Source organism: Glycine max, chromosome 2 (assembly GCF_000004515.6).
Source record: "Glycine max cultivar Williams 82 chromosome 2, Glycine_max_v4.0, whole genome shotgun sequence".
NCBI classification, from domain to species: domain Eukaryota; kingdom Viridiplantae; phylum Streptophyta; class Magnoliopsida; order Fabales; family Fabaceae; genus Glycine; species Glycine max.
Window position 1 is genome coordinate 14,033,249 of NC_016089.4, and position 24,081 is coordinate 14,057,329.

The window sequence follows — 24,081 nt, forward strand, 5'->3', positions numbered from 1 at the left end:
CTTATTCTCATATTTGCGTGGACAGTAAGTAACTTTAATACTCAAGTCTTTCTTAATTGGGTATTTGGGTACCTAAATTTTTATTCCTATACACTTTCTCGAACCTTAATTAATATTAAAAACTGATAAATAAAAATATTAATTAAAAATATGATAATGATTAGATTAAAATTTCATTTGAATATCTTTTATAAAAACTAGTAAGTTTTAAATTTTTTTATTACCAATATTAATTGCATAATAATAAGCATTAATAATTACTCTTTCCATTTCTTTTTAATCATCAAATTTTTTTCAAATAAATTATTTATATTTATCTGTCATTTTCAAAATTTGAATAACATTAATTACTCTTTTATTAATTATGTCGTTACGTAATTTTAAGTTAATTTACACATATGTATTTGTTGTGAAGTACAATAAGGTAAAAAAAAAAATATTTATTGGATTTTTTATCTACGTAAAAACCTTAAGACGGATAAAAAAGAACGAACGAAGTAACATAGAACCCAGTTTTTTAAAATAAGTGGAAAATGAGTTTATGAATCACCTGTTCAAGATGAGTTAATTTATTATGGATATTAATTACAATATATTTTATAAATTATAAATTTAAAAATATTTTTTATTTCCAATCTAATTGCATAAGAATACTCATTTCGGTCTTAAATATACAAAAATAAACAAATTCATGCTAATTAAAAAAAATTAATTAATCATATTTAATTATATCAATTTCAATTATTATTTTTTTCAATTTATCATTTATGAACTTGATATTAGAAATTAAAAAAAAAAAGTACCTTAACTAAATAGATGATATTTTAGAAATAATAGCAAGATAAAGTTCTTACATTTGAGACAAAAAAAATTAGCTTTTTTTTTATCCTGATTGTTTTGCTAAGTTTGATTTATCCGTTAGCAACGATTGTATTATGTTTAATTATGTTCCATCTTTTGCTCTAAACTCCTTTATGGAGGATGTATTTGTTTTCGGCTCCCAATTAGTGCTTAATTGATATTGGGTCTGGAGTGTTCTTTAGCCCATCCATTCACCAAAACGAAATCATATAATCCACTATTTTTTCTTCCAAAAAAAATTAAGAGTGAAAATTAAGTTTATGAGAGGTCAAGACGAGTTAATTTATCATGAATATTAATTATAATGTAATTTATAAATTTAAAAATATTTTTTTATTAGTATTAGTCGTTATTTACAATTAATTTTTGTATTGAATAGTTACATAAAATTAGTTTCTTTCTCCTAATTTATGATTCTTTTTGTAGGAAGTGTACATATTTTCATGTTTAGTTTGATTTTATATAGTAGATACTTCCATTTTGAGAATTATTGTTGAAACCACTACAATTTTAGGCTAAAAGAAGAGAAGGTTCAAGCAGTTGGTGTCTCGCTAAGTGAGATATATGCGCTTAGCGAGTGACATCCGCTAAGCGAAGAATGCAGCTCGCTTAATGTGCTGGGAAATCCTAGAAGAGGATCGGTCAGAGATGTGCTCGCCCAGCGCACTGCAAGCTCGCCCAGCGAGTTGTTTGTCTCTTCTCACGCTCAGCACGCCCAACTCGCTAAGCCAAAATTCATTTACTCTCACTTAACGAGCCTTCAAAATCTGAAACGTCAATGAGCCTTTGAAACACTGAAGTTGGCGAAAACTAAAGAGGGAAGAGTCAAAAAACAGAGTCAAGGGAGAAACTAGAGTGACAGAAATGAAGCCACCAAGAGAGTTTAGGTTAGAGGAGTGAGATTTAGGGTTCTAGAGGTTGAAGGAGACATCCTCAACCATTCTTAGTCATTTTCTTCCCTCAAAATCTGTTCTCCTTTGTATTGAAAGCTCATTACTTGTAATGAAAAGCTAAACCTCTTGGTTGAGAAGTTCTGCTGAACCTTTGATGTAATATTCTATCACTATCTATTTAATGTTGTTTTTAAGTGTTCATTGCTTCTATCCATGCTTATTTTTACATGTTAGTGGCTTGATCACCCATTTGTGTGTATAGTTAGGATTTTTAGTATTGGAAAGTGCTTTAAAGCTTTAGAACTAGATAGAGTAGGCTAGAAAACTATATGTCTAGGAATGGAGTGCAGCGATCTAGTCAATATTATGTTGTAGACTTAATACAACTCTTTTAGGCTGAGTTTGTTGAGGGATCAAGGACGAGGTTTAAATAGAGTTAGACCCATTCACTCGAGGGATCTTGGTTTGGGTAATTTCTCAGCATAAGAACACTAAGATAACATTAAATAGAGAAAAATATATAGCAACATTAAGGTAGATTCAGTAGAACAATCCAACGCTTTTTACTTGACTGTTTTTACTTTTCAAACCATAGATATTTAGTTTATAATTAACTAGATTTCCACACAAAAACCCAACTTGATATTTACTTCACTTTTGGTTGTGTATAAATGTTTGCTCATTGAACATACATTTTCTGAGTGAAACAAGTTTCCTGTGGATACGATACTCTGTTCTTACCGTTTTATATTACTTGCGCGACTCGGTGCATTTGCCGAATAACATCGCAGAAAGACCGTGCAGAACAAGTTTTTGGCGTCGTTGCCGGGGAATTTCTTTCCACTTAGATAGTATAGTTCAGTTTGTAGATATTTATTCTTTATTCTTTGATTGATTTTGTGAATAGTTAGTTAGGATTTAAGTTTCTCTTGAATTGGTTAACTGCTGCTCTGTTTAGTACTTCTTGTATGTGAGGTAACTCTTCAGCAGGGAATTTAGTCCCATTAGATTTGGAGATAGAAGCCACTTGCAGGAGAAACAACACAGAGACAAGGAGGAAAATTTTGTAGGAAAGGACAACACAACCAAGTTCGGAGGAAGTTCAATCATCTGAATCATCTTCAGCATTTCCAAAGTTAAGAGAATCTAAAGTAAGTGCATCTGAAGCTCATATCATGGCTGAAGATCAACCACGAAGGTGTTAACTCATTGGCAAGTGTACCAAATTTGTCACAAGTAGTAAAGTACTCGGAAGTCCGAGTGTCGAATCCATAGGAACTTTGTTTGTACTTAGATTAATGCAAACCCAATCTAAAAGCAATAGATAAAGAATTTAAAATAAAGATAAGAAAATATAGTAGATAAGATAAAGATTTAAAAGAAAGGATAAAAGATTTAAAGATAAATATAGAAGATAAAATATTTAAATTAAAATATGATAAGAGAAAATAGAAGATAAAAAAATAAGATAAGAAAAGTAAAAGATAAAAATAGAAGATAAAATCAGAATATGATAAGGTTGGGACCTGGCCTGCCTTGTTTGCCTAGGATGTATGAGTTTATGATTTTTCTTTATCAATTTAGGTGACTCTGTTCTACCCACATCTGTTCAATTACTTGCCCCTGATTCCTCACGATGATAAGCCTATTTTATTTATCTATCTTCCAAATTCCTTTGCAAAGACTCAACAAATAAAATGCATGAAGTATGAATTCTAGATGTTTGCAAGAATGCATGGGCATAAAATAATCATTCTATTCTAGCAATGACTTTCTTATGAAATCCTTTCTTTTTGTTCTATTAGAAGTTACCCTCTTCCGAGTGTCTAACCCCTAAAACCAATGCATGCATACCTTTTTTAAATCTTATTTAGAAGTTACCCTCTCCCGAGCGTCTAACCTCTGACAGAATATAAAGATGAATAATGCAAGATAAAAGCAGAAAAGATAATAGAATAGAAAACACATTTGCATTGATAAATAATGAGTACATCATACATTGCTTGGCTTTTAGGCCTGTCAAACCCTAGCTAGAGGCTTAACCACTCATGGCCATTGAGGGCTTTACAATGAGAAAAGGGTGAAAGAAAGAGAAGGAGTAAATGAAACCCCTAGGAGAGGGGTTGTTGTGTGTTGTTCTTTTCTGCTTGGCTTGACTCTCTTTTTATAGTTGTTGTAGTGGACTTGGGCTTGATGCTAAAAATCTTCCTTTTTTTATATTTTTGATATTTTTTGGATTTGTTTTGCATGTAATCATATCTTCTTGATATTTTGGATATTTTCTAGATCTTTTTCTCCTTTAATCTCTCATTTTCCTATCTGCAAGACATAAATAAGAAAAATATCAAATCTTAATATTTAAGACAAAGATAACTGCTAAATAAATAATTTTAAAGATATTTTCAATATATTTTTACTATCAAAATAGCTCATATTTAACAGTTATCAGAAGGGTGACTCTTGAAGATTATTCTAGCTCTACCGTGCCACAATTCTTCACAAGCATCGCGTGGCCGGAAGTTCAAGCTCACAACATTACATATCCTCATTCCTTGATTCAGCTGATTCAAGGAAATTTGTTTCATTGTTTGCCAAATGAAGACCCTTACGCACACCTTGCTACTTATATAGAAATATGTAATACTGTGAAAATTGCAGGTGTGCCGGAGGACGCAATGAGACTTAGTTTGTTCTTATTTTCCTTGGCTGGAGAAGCCATGAGGTGGCTGCATTCTTTCAAAGGAAACAATTTGAAGACTTGGGAAGAAGTTGTAGAGAAGTTTTTGAAGAAATATTTCGCTAAGTCTAAAACAGCTGAAAGCAAGGCAGCTATCTCCTCATTCTATCAATTTCCAGATGAATCCCTGAGTGAAGTGCTTGAGAGATTCCGTAGCTTGCTGCGGAAAACACCAACTCATGGATTCTCCGAGCCGATTCAGTTGAATATTTTTATAAATGGTTTGAGACTGCAGTTTATGCAGTTATTGGATACTTCTGCTGGAGGAAAAATTAAATTGAAGACTCCTGAAGAAGCAATGGAACTTATTGAAAATATGGTTGCTAGTGATCATGCTATTTTGCATGATCGAACTCATGTACTTACAAAGAGAAGCCTGCTAGAGCTTTCTTCACAAGATGCACTATTGGCATAGAACAAGCTGCTAGCTAAGCAGCTAGAATCATTGATGGAGACACTTAGTAAGTTGCCAACCCAATTGCAAGCGACTCAACCTTCACATTCAGCAATTCTGCAGGTTGGAGGTTGTAGCATATGTGGAGGAGCACATGAGTCTAGCTGCTGTATACCCTTTGATGCTACTGCAAAGGAGGTGAATTATATGGGAAATCAGCCCAGACCAGGGTTTAATATAGGTGGATTTGCAGGTTACTAGCAAGGTGCCCATTTTAATCAGAATCAAGGGCAGTGAAGGTCTCATCCTGGAAACCAATTCAACAAAGAACAAGGAGGACCATCCAATAGGCCTCAAAATCAAAGGCCTAGCCTTTATGAAAGGACCACTAAGCTGGAGGATACTTTAGCTCAATTCATGTAAGTTTCAATGTCCAATCACAAGAGCACAGAATCTGCTATAAAGAACCTGGAGATTCAAGTAGGATAGCTAGCCAAGCAGATAGCTGAAAATTCTTCTGGAGGTTTTGGGGCCAATATTGAAAAAAATCCCAAAGAAAAATGCAAGGCTGTCATGACTAGAAGCAAAAGGGAAACCATAGTACAAGATGAAGGGAGGAATAGTGATGAGCAGGAGTTAGTGGCCGAAGAAGAAAAAAAAAGAAGAAGATCATATGAGGGAGAAAGAAATAAATGATGAGGAGGAAAAAGAGAAAGAAGAAAAAAAATGAAAAAAAGAGGAAAAGATGAAGACAAAGAGTGAGTTGGCCAGAAGAAAGAAGAAGAAGGTTATCTTATGTTCAGGGAAGGAGGCACCATATCCTTTGGTGTCGTCCAAGAAAGACAAGAAACTACACTTTGCTCGTTTCCTTGATATCTTCAAGAAATTGGAGATAACTATCCCATTCGGAGAAGCCTTACAACAAATGCCACTCTACTCCAAGTTTCTGAAAGATCTGCTGACCAACAAGGGCAAATATATTCACAATGATAATATTATGGTGGAGGGAAACTGCAGTGTTGTTATCCAAAGAATCCTTCCACCTAAATACAAGGATCCAAGGAGTGTTACCATTCATTGCTCTATTGGTGCAGTGTCTGTTGGGAAAGCCCTCATTGACTTGGGGGCCAACATAAATTTGATGCCTCTCTATTTGCAGACGGATTGGAGAGCTGAAAATTATGCCAACAAGAATGACGTTGCAGCTGGCAGATTGATCTATTACAAGGCCTTATGGCATGGTTGAAGATGTTTTGGTCAAGGTGCGACAATTTACCTTCCTTGCAAACTTTGTGATCATGGATATTGAAGAGGATGTTGAAATCCCACTGATTTTGGGTCGTCCCTTCATGTTAACTGCCAATTGTGTGGTGGATATAGGGAAAGGTAATCTACAAATGGGAATAGATGATCAGAAGATCACATTTGATTTGTTTGATGCAGAAAAACACTCACTTGATTGGAATATTTGTTCCAAGATGGATGAAGTTGAGAATGAGATGGTTCTAATGGCTAAAGCCAAGATTGCTCCAGACCCTTGAGGTAACATGCGTCAAGCTAGTGATGTTAAAGAAGTGCTTATTGGGAGGTAGCCCAACTCTTTTTCTTTGTTTTCTTAATCATTTCATATAGTCAGATTTCAACTTGTTTGTGATTGCTAGAGTAAGTCATTAGCATGTTTTGTATGAGAAAAAGGGGTTGCTTAAGCTTCTCTAAAGTTGTGGATGAGAAATAACTTAGAAAAAAATTTCAGTCATCCACTCGCTCAATGTGCCCTGTGCGCTAAGCGAATCATTCTTCATGCGCTAAGCGAGTACTCATCCGCGCTAAGCGTGCCAATCCTTACCCATTGGCTGAAGGGGTCTCGCTAAGCGAGACAGTTGCGCCAAGCCCAAAAACTTCTCTAGAATTGCATTTATTGGAATTGGGCTAAGCGAGCCAGCTCGCTAAGTGCAACACATAGTCTCGCTAAGCGCATATGTGCACTAAGCGCAAATAACTATGCCTGGACCCCCATGCCAATTGGGCTAAGTGGGTTATACCTGATAAGCCCAATTATCTCTCTTGAATGGCATTGCGCTAAGCGAGACCATCTTGCTAAACGCGACCCCACTACTGCATCTTGAGGCATTTAATTCGCTAAGCCGACCACGTCTTGCTTAGCGAAAGATGCAGACCAATCAGAGCTACAGAACTCGCTAAGCGCGCATCTATGCGCTAAGTCCAAATCCTTCTCGGGTTTTCTAATTCTTGAATTGGGCTAAACGCATGAATTTAAATCTGAAAATTCAAACGTCACTGAGTGCTCGCTTAGTGAGTCACTCGCGCTAAGCGAGACAGACGAAATTGCCAAAAATAACACTTAACTGCCTTAGACAGTTACTTTTGTGCAAAATTATAACTCTTCTTCCCTATCATTGACACTCCTTACTCACATTTGCACTACATTTTTTCTATTCTCTGCTTCTTCTTTGCATGCATCTTGCTCAACTTCCTCTGCAATCCAAGTAAGTGCCACATTCCTTCTTGTTAATTTTTGTTTTTGAACCCTAGGATGGAAGACATTTTGTTTGCTCTGTGAATTGTGAATTTGTGTTAATGTTGTTGTTCATTGCTTAGTTGTTTGATTATATGTTGTTAGGGCTTTAATTTCACGTATAATGTAAGTTTATTTGATGTGTTTTGGTTAGAGTTATTAGGCTTGATAGGGGCTGGAAAGTTAACGCTTTGAAGCCCCAAATTTTCTGGAAATTTCGATGTACTCGCTAAGAGAGTTCATCAATTTTGGATGAATTTCTGGGTTTTCTGATGAACTCGCTAAGCCAGCCCCGTCCCCCTAAGTGTGTTCATCATTTCTGTTTAAATTTATGCTTATATGTATGAACTCGCTAAGCCACTGCACATAGGCTTAGCGAGCATTTAAATTTCCATTTTTAATTTCTGAGTTTGTATGAACTCGCTAAGCCGACATGTCGTGCTAAGCGAGATAATTTACTTGGGTCAGAGTTTATGAGGCTTTTGGTATTTTGTTGGCGGCTAAGCGAATTATGCTCGCTAAGTCGCCATGTCTCTAATTTTTGAATGAGCCTAGGCTAAGCGAGTCAATCTTGCTAAGCCCAAGACAATTTAGTTGTTCTGAATTTTGTTCATGCGCTAAGCGAGTCCTACTTGCTAAGTGCAATTTCTTCTCTGTTTTTGAATAAGACTTAACGAGGCCAATTATGTTTCAGTGGTCAAGTTAGGCTAAGAGCCTACTGGCGCTAAGCCTGTGTAGTGTGTCACGGTAAGCGAGTCTGTCTCGCTAAGCGCAATTAGCTCTCTGTTGGAGAATAAGGCTTAGCGAGCCATGCTCGCTTAGCCATTGTGTTGTGTCAGCTAAGCAAGGGTGTCTCGCTTAGCTAGAGTGTTTATTTTTATGTTGTCACGCTAAGCGCACAGGGTGCGCTTAGCGTATCTTGTTATTTTCTGAACTCGCACTAAGCGAGTCTATCTCACTAAGCGCCCAGTCTATTTTTCTGTTTTATTTTTCTACTTTAAGTTTTGAATAAAACCTATCTAACTTTATCTCCTATGATTCTTTTGATGAAAATAGCCTCTAGAAAAAGGAAAGAAACCGCCTCCAAACCTCATGAGCCCTATGATACGACCAGATTTATTTCCGAGGGTGCCTGGGAAAGATATGAGCAGAACATTCACTCTCGGAACATCCTTCCAGAGAGGAATGTTAACTTATACATCACTGAGTATGATGAGTTCTGTCGGTAACTTGAGAGGAGGCGGTGGCATAAAGCCTTGACCAGGCAGCCTGATGGTCTCATTGATGTGGCCTTGGTCAAGAAATTTTATGCCAATTTATATGACCCAGAGGACAAATCACCCAGGAAGATCAGGGTGAAAGAAAAGCTGATTAAATTTGATGGGGAGACGCTGAACGCATTCTTGGAAACCCCGATGGTTATGGAGCCTGGGGAGCGCTACACCGCCTACTCCAGGTTCTGCCACACACACCCAGACCCTCAGGAGCTTGCTTCCAAGCTCTGCATTCCAGGGCACAGTTTTGTTTTAAATGTTGAAGAAGCGCCCTGGAAGCTCCTGAGGAAGGATTTGACCACTCTGGCGTAGACCTAGAGCATCCTCTCTTATTCTAACCTCGCCCCCCCCCCCCTCTCACACATCTGATCTTAACATGGACAAAGCGAGGTTAGTTTATGGTCTGGTGACGAAGATGGATATGGATGTGGGTTCATTTATTTCAGGCCAAATTTCTCAGATGGCCTAGTCCAACTCTTCCAGGCTTGGATTCCCCGCTCTCATCAATGCTCTTTTCATCGCTAGGGGAGTGTTAACTCGTTAAGTGTACCAAATTTGTCACAAGTAGTAAAGTACTCGGAAGTCCGAGTGTCGAATCCACAAGGACTTTGTTTGTACTTAGATTAATGCAAACCTAATCTAAAAGCAATAGATAAAGAATTTAAAATAAAGATAAGAAAATATAGTAGATAAGATAAAGATTTAAAAGAAAGGATAAATGATTTAAAGATAAATATAGAAGATAAAATATTTAAATTAAGATATGATAAAGATAAGAGAAAATAGAAGATAAAAAATAAGATAAGAAAAATAAAAGATAAAAATAGAAGATAAAATCAGAATATGATACGATTGGGACCTGACCTGCCTTGTTTGCCTGAGATGTATGAGTTTATAATTTTTCTTTATCAATTTAGGTGACTCTGTTCTACCCACATCTGTTCAATTACTTGTCCCTGATTCCTTACGAAGACAAGCCTATTTTATTTATCTATTTTCCAAATTCTTTTGCAAAGACTCAACAAATAAAATGCATGACGTATGAATTCTAGATGTTTGCAAGAATGCATGGGCATAAAATAATCATTCTATTCCTAGCAATGACTTTCTTATGAAATCCTTTCTTTTTGTTCTATTAGAAGTTACCCTCTCCCGAGTGTCTAACCCCTAAAAACAATGCATGCATACCTTCTTTAAATCTTATTTAGAAGTTACCCTCTCCCGAGCGTCTAACCCCTAACAGAATATAAAGATGAATAATGCAAAATAAAAGCAGAAAAGATAATAGAATAGAAAACACCTTTGCATTGATAAATAGTGAGTACATCATACATCGCTTGACTTTTAGGCCTGTCAGGCCCTAACTAGAGGCTTAGCCACTCATGGCCATTTAGGGCTTTACAATGAGAAAGGAGTGAAAGAAAGAGAGGGAGTAAATGAAACCCCTAGGAGAGGGGGTTATTGTGTGTTGTCCTTTTCTGCTTAGCTTGACTCCCTTTTTATAGTTGTTGTACTGGACTTGGGCTTGATGCTAAAAATCTTCTTTTTTGATATTTTTTATATCTTTTGGATTTGTTTTGCATGTAATCATATCTTCTTGAGATTTCTTGATATTTTGGATATTTTCTAGATCTTTTCTCCTTTAATCTCTCCTTTTCATATCTGCAAGACATAAATAAGAAAAATATCAAATCTTAATATTTAAGCCAAAGATAACTGCTAAATAAATATTTTTAAAGATATTTTCAATATATTTTTACTATCAAAATAACTCATATTTAGCAGTTATCAGGGAGTCGTGCCTAATTCATTGACCTTCAAGTCCTTGAGCCCTGCCATTAATTTGGCATACATCAGGAAGAATTATTGGAACCCGGATGATCCCACAATCACTTTTTCGGGGACCCGTAAGGCTCGGGCTCAAGGACCTACGGACGTTTCTGCCCCTTCTTCTGCTCCCCCTGCTCTAGCTCCATCAGCACCACTAGCTCCCCTTCCTATAGTACCAGCACCCTTCGGCACCTCCACTCATAGCTCAGACCAGATAATGTCGATACTGCAGAGCCTTCACCATGGCTTATGCCTGGTGATGCAGAGTATACACGACCTGGCTCAGCATCAGCCCATCATTAGCATGGAGGATTTCATGGCTCAGGTGGTCTGGCCAGGAGTCCAACCTTCATCTTTGGGGGAAGGTGAGGCTCCTACAGCCCAAGAGTCGCAACCAGAGGCCGATGCAGATGTTGAGGAGACGCCTGAAGACACCCCTGCTGCCACACCGACAGAGGCCACTAAGGAAGGAGACGGCGCTGTAAATGCCGATTACGTTGCAGATATGGTAGCATCACAGAGCACCTGGGACCCCTGGCCCACTCTGGCACAAGATACATCACTGCCAGCCCAGGATGCTCCCTCCTCACCTCATGATGATCCTACACCAACACAGGAGGACTAAAGACAGGACTCATTTATTTTTCTGCTATTTAGATTCAGTTTTTTTTAAAATTTTAGTTTAGTTTTAGTTTATTTACTTATTTAGCATATGTTACAGCTTTTTGGAACAATTTACCATTTTTAAACTTTATGCAGTGGTTAGTTTTTGAAACATGTTTTGGTGTTTGTGATTGGTTTTGAATTTGATTGATTGCATGACTTGAGTGAATGGCGATGTTAGATCACGTGCTTTGAATAAGTATGTGGTAATTAGAAGAGAAAGAACATGAATTAGGGGCGTAACTGAAAATGTTAGTTTGTTTGACAAGTAAATTGTGAAGGTAATCATTAGCCATAACCTGGTGAGTTGTGTGAACCTTAATTGCGAGAGAACGACTAGCATTGAGTATCGATTTTTGCATGAATCTCTGAATACTAAATGAATGCATGATTTTCGAAATGATGAAGGCCGTGATTGATTTAATTAGCCACTTAGCCAAATAGCTTACCTTGTTCATGTATGATGAATCCTTTGCACCCATGTTGAGCTTAATTATGATTGATTTAGTTGTACCCTAAGCCAGTTAAATTATAATCTCCATTTACCTTTCTTTAGGTTGTAGGAGAGCATCATGGTTCAAAGCAAATTTGTCCCAAATTTGGGGAAAGATATTGGGTGATGATAATTATGGTAAGACAAGTAACAACCACACAGGAAAATTATGTCAAGAAGCAGTAAGTAAAAAAAAAATGCTAAAAAAAGAGAGAAATTTTTTTTTCAAGAATAAGCAAGTTTGTGTGTGTGATGTTGCTTAAGCTAAGTGCCTTATGTGTTTGTGGCAGTTCAATAGAAGCTGGGAATAAAAGAAAGAGTTGATCTAAGGATGAATGTTCTCTTAGAACCTAAGTTTTTGCATCTTAGAAAAACCATGAATTGTTTGTAGCACAACCTCATTACAAGCCAGGAAAGTCCTTTAGATTCAATTTGTGTGTTTGTGATTGTATGGCATGAGATGAAATGAAAAAGTTGAGACTTGTGTTGGTTGTTGATTTGAAGAATTACCTTAAACACTTGTGCTTATGAGAGAAACAGTGACCGTGAGGATTAGGCTTGATGAACCTTCCTTGATACCTGTCTTGCTTGCTAGCTTTTTTCACTTGTGCTGCTTAATGATCATGTTCGTATCTTTGAAATTCTGCATATCTTTATGAAGAGTTGTTGGTTGAAGTATTGCTTGCCACTTATGTCATGTGATTAAAAGTATTGGAACAAACACACTTTTGATTAGCCACTGTGAATTCTGTCACTTGAGGACAAGTAAACTATTATTTCTTTGCTTGAGGACAAACAAAATTGTAAATTTGGGGGAGTTTGTTAGTCATTTTTTGTGACTAACTTTTGTATTGAATAGTTACATAAAATTAGCCTCTTTCCCCTAATTTATGGTTCTTTTTGTAGGAAGTGTACATATTTTCATGTTTAGTTTGATTTTATATAGTAGATACTCTCATTTTGTGAATTATTGTTGAAACCACTTCAATTTCAGGCTAAAAGAAGAGAAGGTTCAAGTAGTTGGTGTCTCGCTAAGCGAGGCATATGCGCTTAGCGAGCGACATCCGCTAAGCGAGGCATACAGCTCGCTTAGCGTGCTGGGAAACCCTAGAAGAGGATCGGTAAGAGGTGTGCTCACCCAGCACACTACATGCTCGCCCAACGAGTCGTTTGTCTTTTCTCGCGCTTAGCGCGCCCGGCTCGCTAAGCCAAAATTCACTTACTCTCGCTTAGCAAGCCTTCAGAATCTGAAACATCAAGGAGCCTTTAAAATATTGAAGTTAGCAGAAACTAAAGAGGGAAGAGTCAAAAAATAGAGCCAAGGGATAAGCTAGAGCGACAGAAACGAAGCCACCAAGAGAGTCTAAGTTAGAGGAGCGAGATTAGGGTTGTAGAGGTTGAAGGAAACATCCTCAACCATTCTTATCCATTTTCTTCCCTCAAAATCTGTTCTCCTTTGTATTAAAAGCTCATTACTTGTAATGGAAGACTAAACCTCTTGGTTGGAAAGTTCTGCTGAATCTTTGATGTAATATTCTTTCACTATCTATTTAATGTTGTTTTTAAGTGTTCATTGCTTTTATCCATGCTTATTTTTACATGCTTGTGGCTTGATCACCCATTTGTGTGTATAGTTAGGATTTTTAGCATTGGAAAGTGTTTTAAAGCCTTAAAACTAGATAAAGCAAGTTAGAAAACTGTATGTCTAAGAATGGAGTGCATCGATCTAGTCCATATTATGTTGTAGACTTAATGCAATTTTTTTAGGCTGAGTTTGTTGAGGGATCAATGACGAGATTTAAATAGAGTTAGGCTCATTCACTCGAGAGATCTTGGTTTGGATAATTTCTCAGCATAAGAACACTAAAATAACATTAAATAGAGAAAAATATATAGCAACATCAAGGTAGATTTAGTAGAATAATCCAACGATTTTTACTTGACTATTTTTACTTCTCAAACCGTAGATATTTAGTTTATAGTTAACTAGATTTTCACACAAAAGCCAACTTGATATTTACTTTGCTTTTGGTTGTGTATAAATGTTTGCTCATTGAACATACATTTTCTAAGTGAAACAAGTTTCTTGTGGATAGGACACTCGATTCTTACCGTTTTATATTACTTGCGCGACTCGGTGCACTTGCTGAATAACATCGTAGAAAGACCGTGCGGAACAATTAGCAATCTTAATTGCATACAAATAAGTATTTCCACTAAAGCCAAGTTAAAATGAGTAAAGTCAGAGGTTCACCCGTGCTAACACCTATTAAATACAGGGTTAGATGTTTGGAAGGGAGTATCATTGGAAATGAAAAAAAAATCATGAATATAAATTATTTTGATTTTCTTTCAAAAAAAAGAGAATTTAATTTTTTGAGAGAAAATATTATAAGAAATGAATGTACTTAATAAATGATAGAGAGAGAAATTTTCATTAAGAAATATTATGTGCAGGCCATATATATTTGGCTATGATCAATAAGATTTCTTAATGAAAATTAATCATTAATAAAAATGGATAGATATTCCACACCAATATTATGATATAAAAAAAGAGAAAAAAATTTATTATTTGATTAAAAAATAAATCAATTAATTTAAATAAAAAACTTTTTTTCTCACACATATATATATATATATATATGAATGAAAGTGGAAATTGAGTTTATGAATCACAAGTTCAAGACAACTTAATTTATTATGAATATTAATTATAATATAAGTTACTATAGTTTTTAAAATATTTTTTTTACCAATATTAATCTAAAAAACAAAGCATTAATAAAAATAGAGATTGATTTTATGAATCAAGAGTTAAAGATGAAATACGGAGGAATTGATATAAGTGATAATGATTTATATATTTTAATCAAGTGATTTAGAATTTAAATTCTAATTAATTATTAGATATAAAATAAAATATTTTTAAAAAATACTCATTTTATATATATTTAATTCAATAAAGACTACTAATTATTACTGATAATAGCGTGATCAGAACAAAAGATGAGTTAAAAGTTGAAGCATATTTGATTTCCAGTCTAATATATTTTGCAAACTTCATTTTATTACTTTTTTACTTACGGACGTTCGTTATATCCAATCATGCACTTAGCGATGGAATAGGCGCATATGGGATGTGCGGATACGATAAAATAGGGCATGAGTTGCACGCGCCAATAACTGCGCCCAATAACTCAAACACACTCTTCATTCAACGACTCTTCAAAATATCTGGCTCACATTACCCCAAGATATTATCTCCCCGATGACGTGGCACCCCAACGACGGCACTGACACGTGTAAAAGCGAAGCCATGTGGAGCCTTTTTTCCTCCCCTTCCTCAGAGGGTTTCTTCTTCTCTGCCGAAAAACTCCGATCACGCGTCATGGAACAACACGATCTCCGTCGCCGCCACTCGCCGCCGTTAACCTCCGATCCCAAACCATTGCCAGAGCTCGCTCGCTCCGCTTCCGCCTCCTCCTCCTTCACCGTCGACAACAACTCCAAAGGCCTCTCGCATCACCACTCCGCGGCGCCCGCTCCGCCTATGGTATGATAACTTCACTCTTTCCGAATTATTATTTCTCTTGCAAACCTCTTGATGGATATTTTTTTTTATAACTTCGCTTTTGTTTCTCGCTTTAGCTTTAATTTTGCCGTCAGAACTTGCGTGTTCGGAGGTTGATCTTAGAGTGTGTTTTCGTAGCACGATGAGAACGTGTCTGTAATTTATCCGTTTTGGATTCTAGGTCTTTTCTGCGCGTTTGCGTTTTGCTTTTTTTGGCGTTTAATCGCGCAATTATTAAGTTGTTTAAATTCAGTAATTCATGAGTTGAGAATATTTGAAATCTAAAACTAGAGGGAGAAAAGTAGAGAATTATACTAATGTGGTAAGGAGCGTCGAGTCGTTTTGTAACTGAAGTCAATAATCGACAATCGTGTTATAAATTTGCAAACAGTTTGGTTTCTGTAAGGTTTGACTGTGGATGCTGATTCTTTGGAATCAACTTTGTTTCTCAATTTCTTATTTTTGGCCTCTTAAACATGCCTTTAAGTTACACATCATAGTAAGATATCTGTTTAGTGTGCATTATGTATGATATAACTGGAGTATCTGAAGACAATTCACTTGGAAGTTGCTGGAAATATCTTTTTGGTAAGACTTAAGAGCATTACAATACAATTTGAAGAAATTTGCATGAAATCAGGCGGGTAGATTTTTTTTATTGATTCTATAAAAAAAGGTAATTATGAAATTGAATAGAAATTGCGTGTGTTTCTGCATCTGTTTGTCCAAATTTATTTGTACCGTTTAGCATTTGTCGTTTGGTAAATTATTTCTGTACCGTTTAGCATTTGTTGGTTGGTAAATTATTTCTTTAGCACCAAATGGGTGTGGTTTTGGTTTGTATCCATTGCTTATATGGTGATGTTCTTTTCTCCTTGGCATGTTAACTCAAACGCACGTCAAAAAGCGTATTTTGTATCAGTGGAAGCTGATATGAAATACTTGAAAAAGCTTTAGAAAGTTTAATATTAAACTTATAGATCATGAGAGATTTTGATTTAGAGGAAGCATCATTTAAATACTTTTGATTGGCTCTAAATTTTGAGTTTATCTAATTTTGGTTATTGGAATTATAATTAAATTTATTAGTTGTATAGATAGCCTAATTTAGTTCATATATGAGCTTAAAATTTATTGTTGCCTGACATAACTTATTTTCAAAGGCTATTTTTGTAAGCTTAGTTGATTTCTGATAAATATGATAGAGTTTGAAATTGATAATACTAAATTATATTCCATGTTTGTGATTTCTATCGAAGATGGAAATTTTTCTCTTCATTTGGTTGACAAGGATATACTAAGATTAAATTTTTGTTCCAGGGCCAGTCGACGAGATGGACTGATCAGCAGCACAGTCTATATATTCGTTCTTTAGAGGCCTCATTCGTGAATGAATTGCATCATTCTATGCGTTTACGCTGTCGGAGCTTAAGAAATAGCACAGATGAAGCATATAAATGTAGAATTTTGCAAAATTTACATAATATGCCTAAGCAGGTCAGACATAAATTCAAATACTATCTCTGTAGTGTGGATATGTGTTAATTTTTGTACTTCTCCCTGCACAATGAAACATTATTATCTTTTGTTGCTTTCAGTCTCTGGCTCTACAAGATGACCGCCAGAAGAGGATCAACCTTCAAAGAGTTGCACCTATGTTAGAGAGCACAGCTGATTCTCATGTTCTTGCTGGAAGTCAATTTGAACTTACATCTGTGGATGGAAGCTGTAGTTTGAGAGAGCCTATAACCTGCAAGCATGGCTTGCTTTGTGATGAGGAGATTCAGATTCATGCAAGAGGAAGTTCAACATTTACTGACAGGTCACCAAGAAGTTTAGAGAAGCAATGTATTTGCCGCTCATTCCATCTAGACTTGGCTTGCAGTACTACAGGTAGCTTGAAATATATTTTCTTTATGCACATTGGTTATCATATAGGCTAGATAATGATACTTTCTATCACTTCATTGTCTTTCAAATTGTTCCACACACGGCTGTCATAGATATACAGATTTTTTCCTTTCTCAAAATACATGCATATAGTTTAATCAGCAGTTACATAATCAAATTATCTTGTTCAGTTATTTAAAACTTCACAGAACATGGAGTTACTCAATTTTTATCAGATGCAAATGATCTGCCTTGAGGGCGAGCCCTGGTGCAGCGGTAAAGTTGTGCCTTGGTGACTTGTTGATCATGGGTTCGAATCTGGAAACAGCCTCTTTGCATATGCAAGGGTAAGGTTGCGTACAATATCCCTCCCCCATACCTTCGCATAGCGAAGAGCCTCTGGGCAATGGGGTACGAAGTAAAGTAAAGTAAAGTAAAGCAAATGATCTGCCTTGAACCGTGGTACAGAGGAAGCTGTGTATCAATTAGTTCTGAATTTACCTGCCGTAAAAGCTTATTGATGCTGGCTCATATATACTCTTGGTTGTTGATCTGTGGTTAAAAGTTATATTATGAAGTTAATGTTTTTGAGAAAAAAATTGTTCTTGGCAAAAGGGTGATAAAAAAATCATTGTTTGAATTTCATCTTTATCCAATTTGAATATCAGAATAGTAAATATAGGTATAATTCAATGGGTTAGGTCCACTTACTTTTTGTTAATCTTTCCCTTTTTAATAATTTTACACTTTTTGATTTGAATTTCTTTCTTGACTATATTCTAATGAAATTCTATGATTAGTTTATTTTTTATTACAAATAGAAACTTGTTCCAAATATCAACCCTTAGCATAATAATAAGGTTGTGACCTGGCTGGAGGTCACAGGTTCAAATCCTGGAAATAGTCTCTCACTCTCTCTGGTTGCGAAGGTAAGAATGTATAAGTCTACCCTCCCTAGACCCCACTAGGTGGAAAATATTGAACAAATGCACGTCTTTTTGTTGTTGATGATGACGGGAGGTGTAAAAGAATTGAGTTGAGCACTTCAGGTCTATAAAACTTGGGCTTGACTCATGAAAGCCTAACTTTAAGTTTGAGTTTGTTTGTTAATGAACCTGATGGAGCATTTAATGTGTAAGACTTGAATAAATCACAAACAACACAACTCGTTTACACCACTATTGATGACAGTGGCATCATCTATTTACAAATTACAACTCTAGAATAATGACTTTTCAAGCAACTTTTTGTTGTTTTTCTCATTGTATATCCTTGTATGGATAAAAAAAAAAAGAAGGAAATATGTTGTCTAGATGGAATCATGGAAATAACTAAAATGAAACATACATCATCTTTCTTGTGTTTATGCATGATATGTATAACTTTATGATCTGTTTGTGGATCAGTTATGTTCTTGTCACTGAATCAGTTCTGCAGTTAATATTATTTTTAATGTAATTGCATAACCACACTGCATTTAAGATTTTTTAAGAAAATTTAAAGCTTATTTTCAAATGATGGTTGTAATTCTATTTTTCATGTGTGCTGAAACGGATTAAGAGTCAAATTTCAACATGACAACTTTTTGGAATAATATTGTCTGAAGGGAAGGGATTGAAGCCTGTGTGTGTAAAATGAACTAATAATTTAAACTTCAAACCGAATGGGAGGGGGGAGTCAAGTTGGAGAGTAGATTCTGATTCTTGGCCTTCATAGATATACAATTTAGTTTCTTTTTATGCTGAGAGTCAGATATTTAATTTGGTTGATTTATTTACTCTTCCACATGCATACAAGAGTTGACAGAGTACCCGAGTTCTTGTTCTCCTGTTCTAATTAAGTACTTGTACCCGAGTTCTTGTTCTCCTGTTCTAATTATGTACTTGTGAACCACGTCACAACATGCTGTACAAACCACTGGTTTCACATAATTTTCTTATGGTGCTTGGATTCAGTGAAGTATAAATTTATTGCACTGGCTGAAATTTATTATGTTACATTTTTTTTACATATTTATGCTATTTTTGAGAAGTAAATTAATACCTCAGCTTATACAGGGAGCTGTTGGGTCATCCATGGACTGAATGAACAGTGTTTATGTTTAGTAATGCAATGCTTGTAATTTTGTTAAAAACAGTATAAAGAAAAAACTAACGTACCCCAGTGCCCGAAGGCTCCTCAGTCCTCACTATAAGATATTCAGAAGGATCATTGTACGCAGCCTTACGCTTGCATGTGCAAAGAGACTGTTTCCAGATATTGTAAAAAACAGTATATTTTAAAACAATGCATTTTAAAATTTGAATTTTGCTTCAAATGTTTGTTTCTTCCTAATATGCTTTTAAATAATTTTTGTTAGACTACAAGATTGGGAAAGCTTTTTGGACCAGGAATAAGGTTGTACAATATATTCTGTAAGTTTTTTGAGGGGATTAATTTAATGTTTTTTTTCTCTGTATTTTTGATAGAGGTCACTGATCAAAACTTTAAGGATGAGGAAGCCAGGTCAAGCAGCATGCCCTTGGTGAAAAGGTTGAAGACAGCTACAGCTGATGGTTCAAGCAGTGATCAAGTAGAGTGAAATTTATTCTTTGTCTGATAAAAATATCAAATAACCTGGATTGGCTTGCTTAGCTTTTCAAATTCCTTTAATCTGCAGGTTGTACCATTTGGAAAACTTCACATACCAGATGTTTCAACTAGTAGTAACGCGCAAGCTCAGAAAATAAAGGACATGAATTGCTATGAGAATCCCCAGTGAGCTACCATTTCCCAAAGTCTGATCTGCCATACTTTCTAAAGGGAAGGTAAGTATGTGCAACACAGAATTGAAGTCTCAGATTTTACAGCGGATGCTGATACAAATTGAGAGAATAGACAATTTGCTTGGGTGCTCTTTCAAGAATTTGTTGAGACTCGTGTAAAGGAAAATCGAACGCGACAACAACTCTATTCTTGTGGAATTTATTGCTGTTGTTTGATGTAACATAATGTAACGGAGAAACTTTCGATAACAATTTGCATAGACATATAGTAAAAATTATGATTATATATGATTTTTTTGTTAGATGAATTTTTGGATGGTTAACCAACTGTATAGTTATCCTAGATTAGTTTTACATTTCTTTAGTTAGCTTCATTAAGTTTTCTTACAATAATTGTACTTCAAATAGTTGAAAAGATAAAGATATCCAATATGCATATCTTTACAGTATATTGCATTTATCAGTTGGAGTTGTATTTTTAATCAATGATTATGAATTTTTTCATTAGCGATGAGATTTTATTATGTAAGTTGTGGAATGTATGTTCATCGAACTATGGTTCGCTATCGTTTTTTCTTTGTCCCTTGGTTTTAGGGTGGTATGGTGCAATAAAATTGTCTTTCAAGACTTGTTGATCTCGTTCATCTTATCAAATTGTTGAAAGTGGCAAGTTTGGCTGTGGCCGTTTAATATACTTGCTTAAAATTCTTGTGAACTTTTTTTATGTAAAACTTCTATCTGAAATGTAGCTTGTGTTGTAACGAGCCCTGTGTGAGGAGTGGTTCTTCTTTTATACAAGCCAATGCTACTTATGAGTTTATAACCGCTTGGAATCAACAATCACATTCACCTCCATTTGTTCGAGTGTGTTGTATCTATTATTTAATTTAGATAAATATAAATATTTAGTCTTATCATAGTAAAGCATATTCCATCAGAAGAATTGGACGATTCTTTACCATATTTACTTGCTACATAAAAGAGTCGGGTAGCAATCTTATTTATCAAGGTGGTAAGGAATTTAATTTGTGCAAATTGCCAAAAAAGGCATTTAGAGACTTTTTTTTTAAAGAAAAATTAGTCCATCAGCTTGATTTGAATTAATCGAAGTATGAGGTGTAAACTCATGGTGGCGCAAGTATAATCTCATGGTCGGAGCATCTGAAATAATAATAATAAAGTCTTGATTTGGTCATTCAAAATTTAACCTGCGAGGAACCCATCAATATTTTTTTCTTCATAACTTTAATTTACTTATAGATTTTAAATATTTATTCTATATTTATAATTTAATTTAATTAATTTTATATTTTTTCTGTCATAGAAAATGTTCTAATTAGGTTGTTATTGTCTATCATCAACAAATTATCATTTAATATTAAGGCTTGAATATATTTTTATTCTTTATTAACATATTAACATTTTAGTTTTATTTCCTTTATAATTTGAGTTTGTGTTTTTTTTCTTATTTTGTTAAAAAAAATATTTTAAATCTATTATATTCAACAAAAAATCTGTTATTATAGATTGATTATAACAAACATAATATTTTTTAATCATGTCTCATTTTAATTTAAATATGAAATACAATAATGATTTTAATTTAATTATAAACATAACTGAAAATTATATAAAAAATTATTACACTGGCATTTTTTTAAAAAAAAAAAAATTGATCCCATTTAACCATGGACCTTGTGTTGTTACGTCTCCGGACTGGGCCCATGGCCGACCCATAATAAGAAGGAAAAATAATTACAAACTTATGAGTTACTGGTGAAATAAAATTATCCACCAAATATTCTAATATAATTAAATAAATTTATAAAGTAGCCAACTAAACTAGCAATTGATTTATGACTTAGCTAGAAGCTACAAATTAGTTTATTTAACATGAAAAATACACTCATATTAAGAATATATAACTGACACAAAAATTACTTTAACTTAATCAATGCTCTAAAATTCAATTGAGCATGTAGTCATCTCAATTACTTAGAAAGAAACCCTTACCACTCCTGGTTTTTGGTCTCATCCAACTTGAATAAAATTGTCCAAAATAAATATTTGCGGTAAAAAAAGAAACCAACACACAACATTAACATTGAATTTGAAGCCAATTACAAGCAGATAAAAAGATGAGAAAGAAGCTTCATGAAGTATGACCTTCTACAATATCATAATTTAATTTAGATACTAACCATCGCATTCCTCAAAATAGAAAATAGAAAACGATAGTAGAATAAATAAAATGCTCCCACGTTCTCAATACCAAATCTGAACAGATTAGTTGCACTACAGCTTTAAGGTGGCCAAATTCAGTTGTTTTTATGTGAAATACTAACAATAATAACTTCGAAAAACACACTGAACTGCTCCACTACCTACCTTAGCAGGTTTGGCATCATGTTCGTAATGCCTTTAGTTACCATCTTTATGAACATTCGCGTTATCTAATAACATCTCCTAACATTGAAATTGTTGAAAGAAAAAACAAGTTGTGGAGAAATAACCACTGATCAGACCTCAGTTTCGCTGGCAAATTATCCATCAACAAGATAATAACATTTCAATTCCCACAGCAAATGGAAACTAAGAATTAGAAATGGAACTTTCAGTTTCCACGATGATAAAAACGATAATTAAATTAATTATTAGTTATCATTTTCTGTGTGTATTGCTCCTTACTTCAAACCAAAGCAAAGATGAATCCTCATAAATAAATAAAAAAAGCAAAAGCAAATAGACAATCATTATCTTTGTGTAAAAAACATAGGGCTAAAGATAATTTTATGTGATCTATATAAGATAATTAGGTGACAAAATTATCCTTTTAAATATTCAGAATAATCACATACTTAGAAGTTGAACTTAAAATCACTGATTAATTAAGCAATTAAGCTGAAGCATTTGATTCACGTGCTTGATAATAATGTATTTTTCCAAGAATTAAAAAAAATCAGGTTTTTAAATAGTTAATTGTTAAGTAGAATTATATTTGTCAACAATTTATATATTTTTAGAATTATCTTTAAAACTATTAGAATGCCGTTCTCTTAATCTCTTTACCAAATTAATTAATTAATTGGTGCATCTTCATTTAAAAGTTTTTTTTAATAAATATTATACAGTAGACAATTTGGAGGGAGTCTTATAAAAAAAATTAAAACAAACTTCTCAAAAGTTTCTTTAAAAAAATTAAAACAAATAATATGAAGACAAAACTTAAATACAATTTTTAAAACTTTTTTGATGTTTTTTATTTTGGAATTTCATCTTGATAATCTAATATAATCCTTATAATAAAAGTCTGTATCAAAAGTCAACGAAAGATACTGAAATAAAGCTCTACTTGTGATAAGTGATCACCAGAAGTACTTATGAACTTGCATTTAAGTTTTTTTTCAAAAATAAAAACTCAATATATATTAAAAATATTATAATGCATTCAATTCTTTTTTATTTAATAGGTAACACAATTTAGAAGAAAAAAAATAATTTGAAAGATTTAAAACTTCCCATGAAAGATACAAAGTATGGACCCCAAAGGGAGGGGCACACGGGTGAATTTGCTGGTACATCTAGCGCAAGATGGATAATTTTAAAATTGTCATTTTTTAAAGAAAATATGAATTATGAATCTGTAAGCTATTTCGGTAGGAATCAAACATTGACTTTCACATTATTAGCATAACGTTCTACTCAACTGAGAGTTAATAGGTTAATTATGTTATAAAATAATTAGCATCATTATATATAACACTAAAAAAATTAATGTATATTTAATACACATGTAAATTTACATAATAAATTATGTGACAATTAATTTTGATTTAATAATTAATATTTTTACATATATAAATTGTAAATAAAAAACATAAGTTTAATAAAAATTTATATATGTAAAAAATACATTATTAACATAAATCTTCTAATGTATTTTTTGGCCTTATTACAACTAATTTGGATATAATAATATATTTTTTTACATATATAAATTTTTATTAATCCTATAATTTTTATTTACAATTTATATATGTAAATACATCAATTATTAGATCAGAATTAATTGTCACATAATTTATCATTTAAATTTACATGTGTATTAAATATATATTAAAAATTTTAGTATTATATACAACAACATTAATTATTTTATAATATAATTAAC

At 34.0% G+C, this 24,081-nt stretch overlaps 1 protein-coding gene across 1 annotated transcript; it reads left to right on the top strand.

The window, feature by feature from the left end:
- Positions 1-14,869: 14,869 nt before the first annotated feature.
- Positions 14,870-20,212, top strand: LOC100801828 (cold-regulated protein 27). The gene is made up of 5 exons (XM_003520114.5): positions 14,870-15,237; positions 16,576-16,752; positions 16,854-17,148; positions 19,614-19,717; positions 19,805-20,212. The coding sequence occupies exons 1-5, from the start codon at positions 14,953-14,955 to the stop codon at positions 19,904-19,906; spliced, it is 963 nt and encodes a 320-aa protein (XP_003520162.1). The 5' UTR covers positions 14,870-14,952; the 3' UTR covers positions 19,907-20,212.
- The last annotated feature ends 3,869 nt before the right edge of the window (positions 20,213-24,081 follow it).

Coding starts and splice junctions, on each gene's coding strand:
- LOC100801828 (XM_003520114.5), top strand. CDS start 14,953: ATGACGTGGCACCCCAACGACGGCACTGACACGTGTAAAAGCGAAGCC. Junction 16,753..16,853: donor TACATAATATGCCTAAGCAG/GTCAGACATAAA, acceptor TGTTGCTTTCAG/TCTCTGGCTCTACAAGATGA. Junction 19,718..19,804: donor ATGGTTCAAGCAGTGATCAA/GTAGAGTGAAAT, acceptor TTTAATCTGCAG/GTTGTACCATTTGGAAAACT.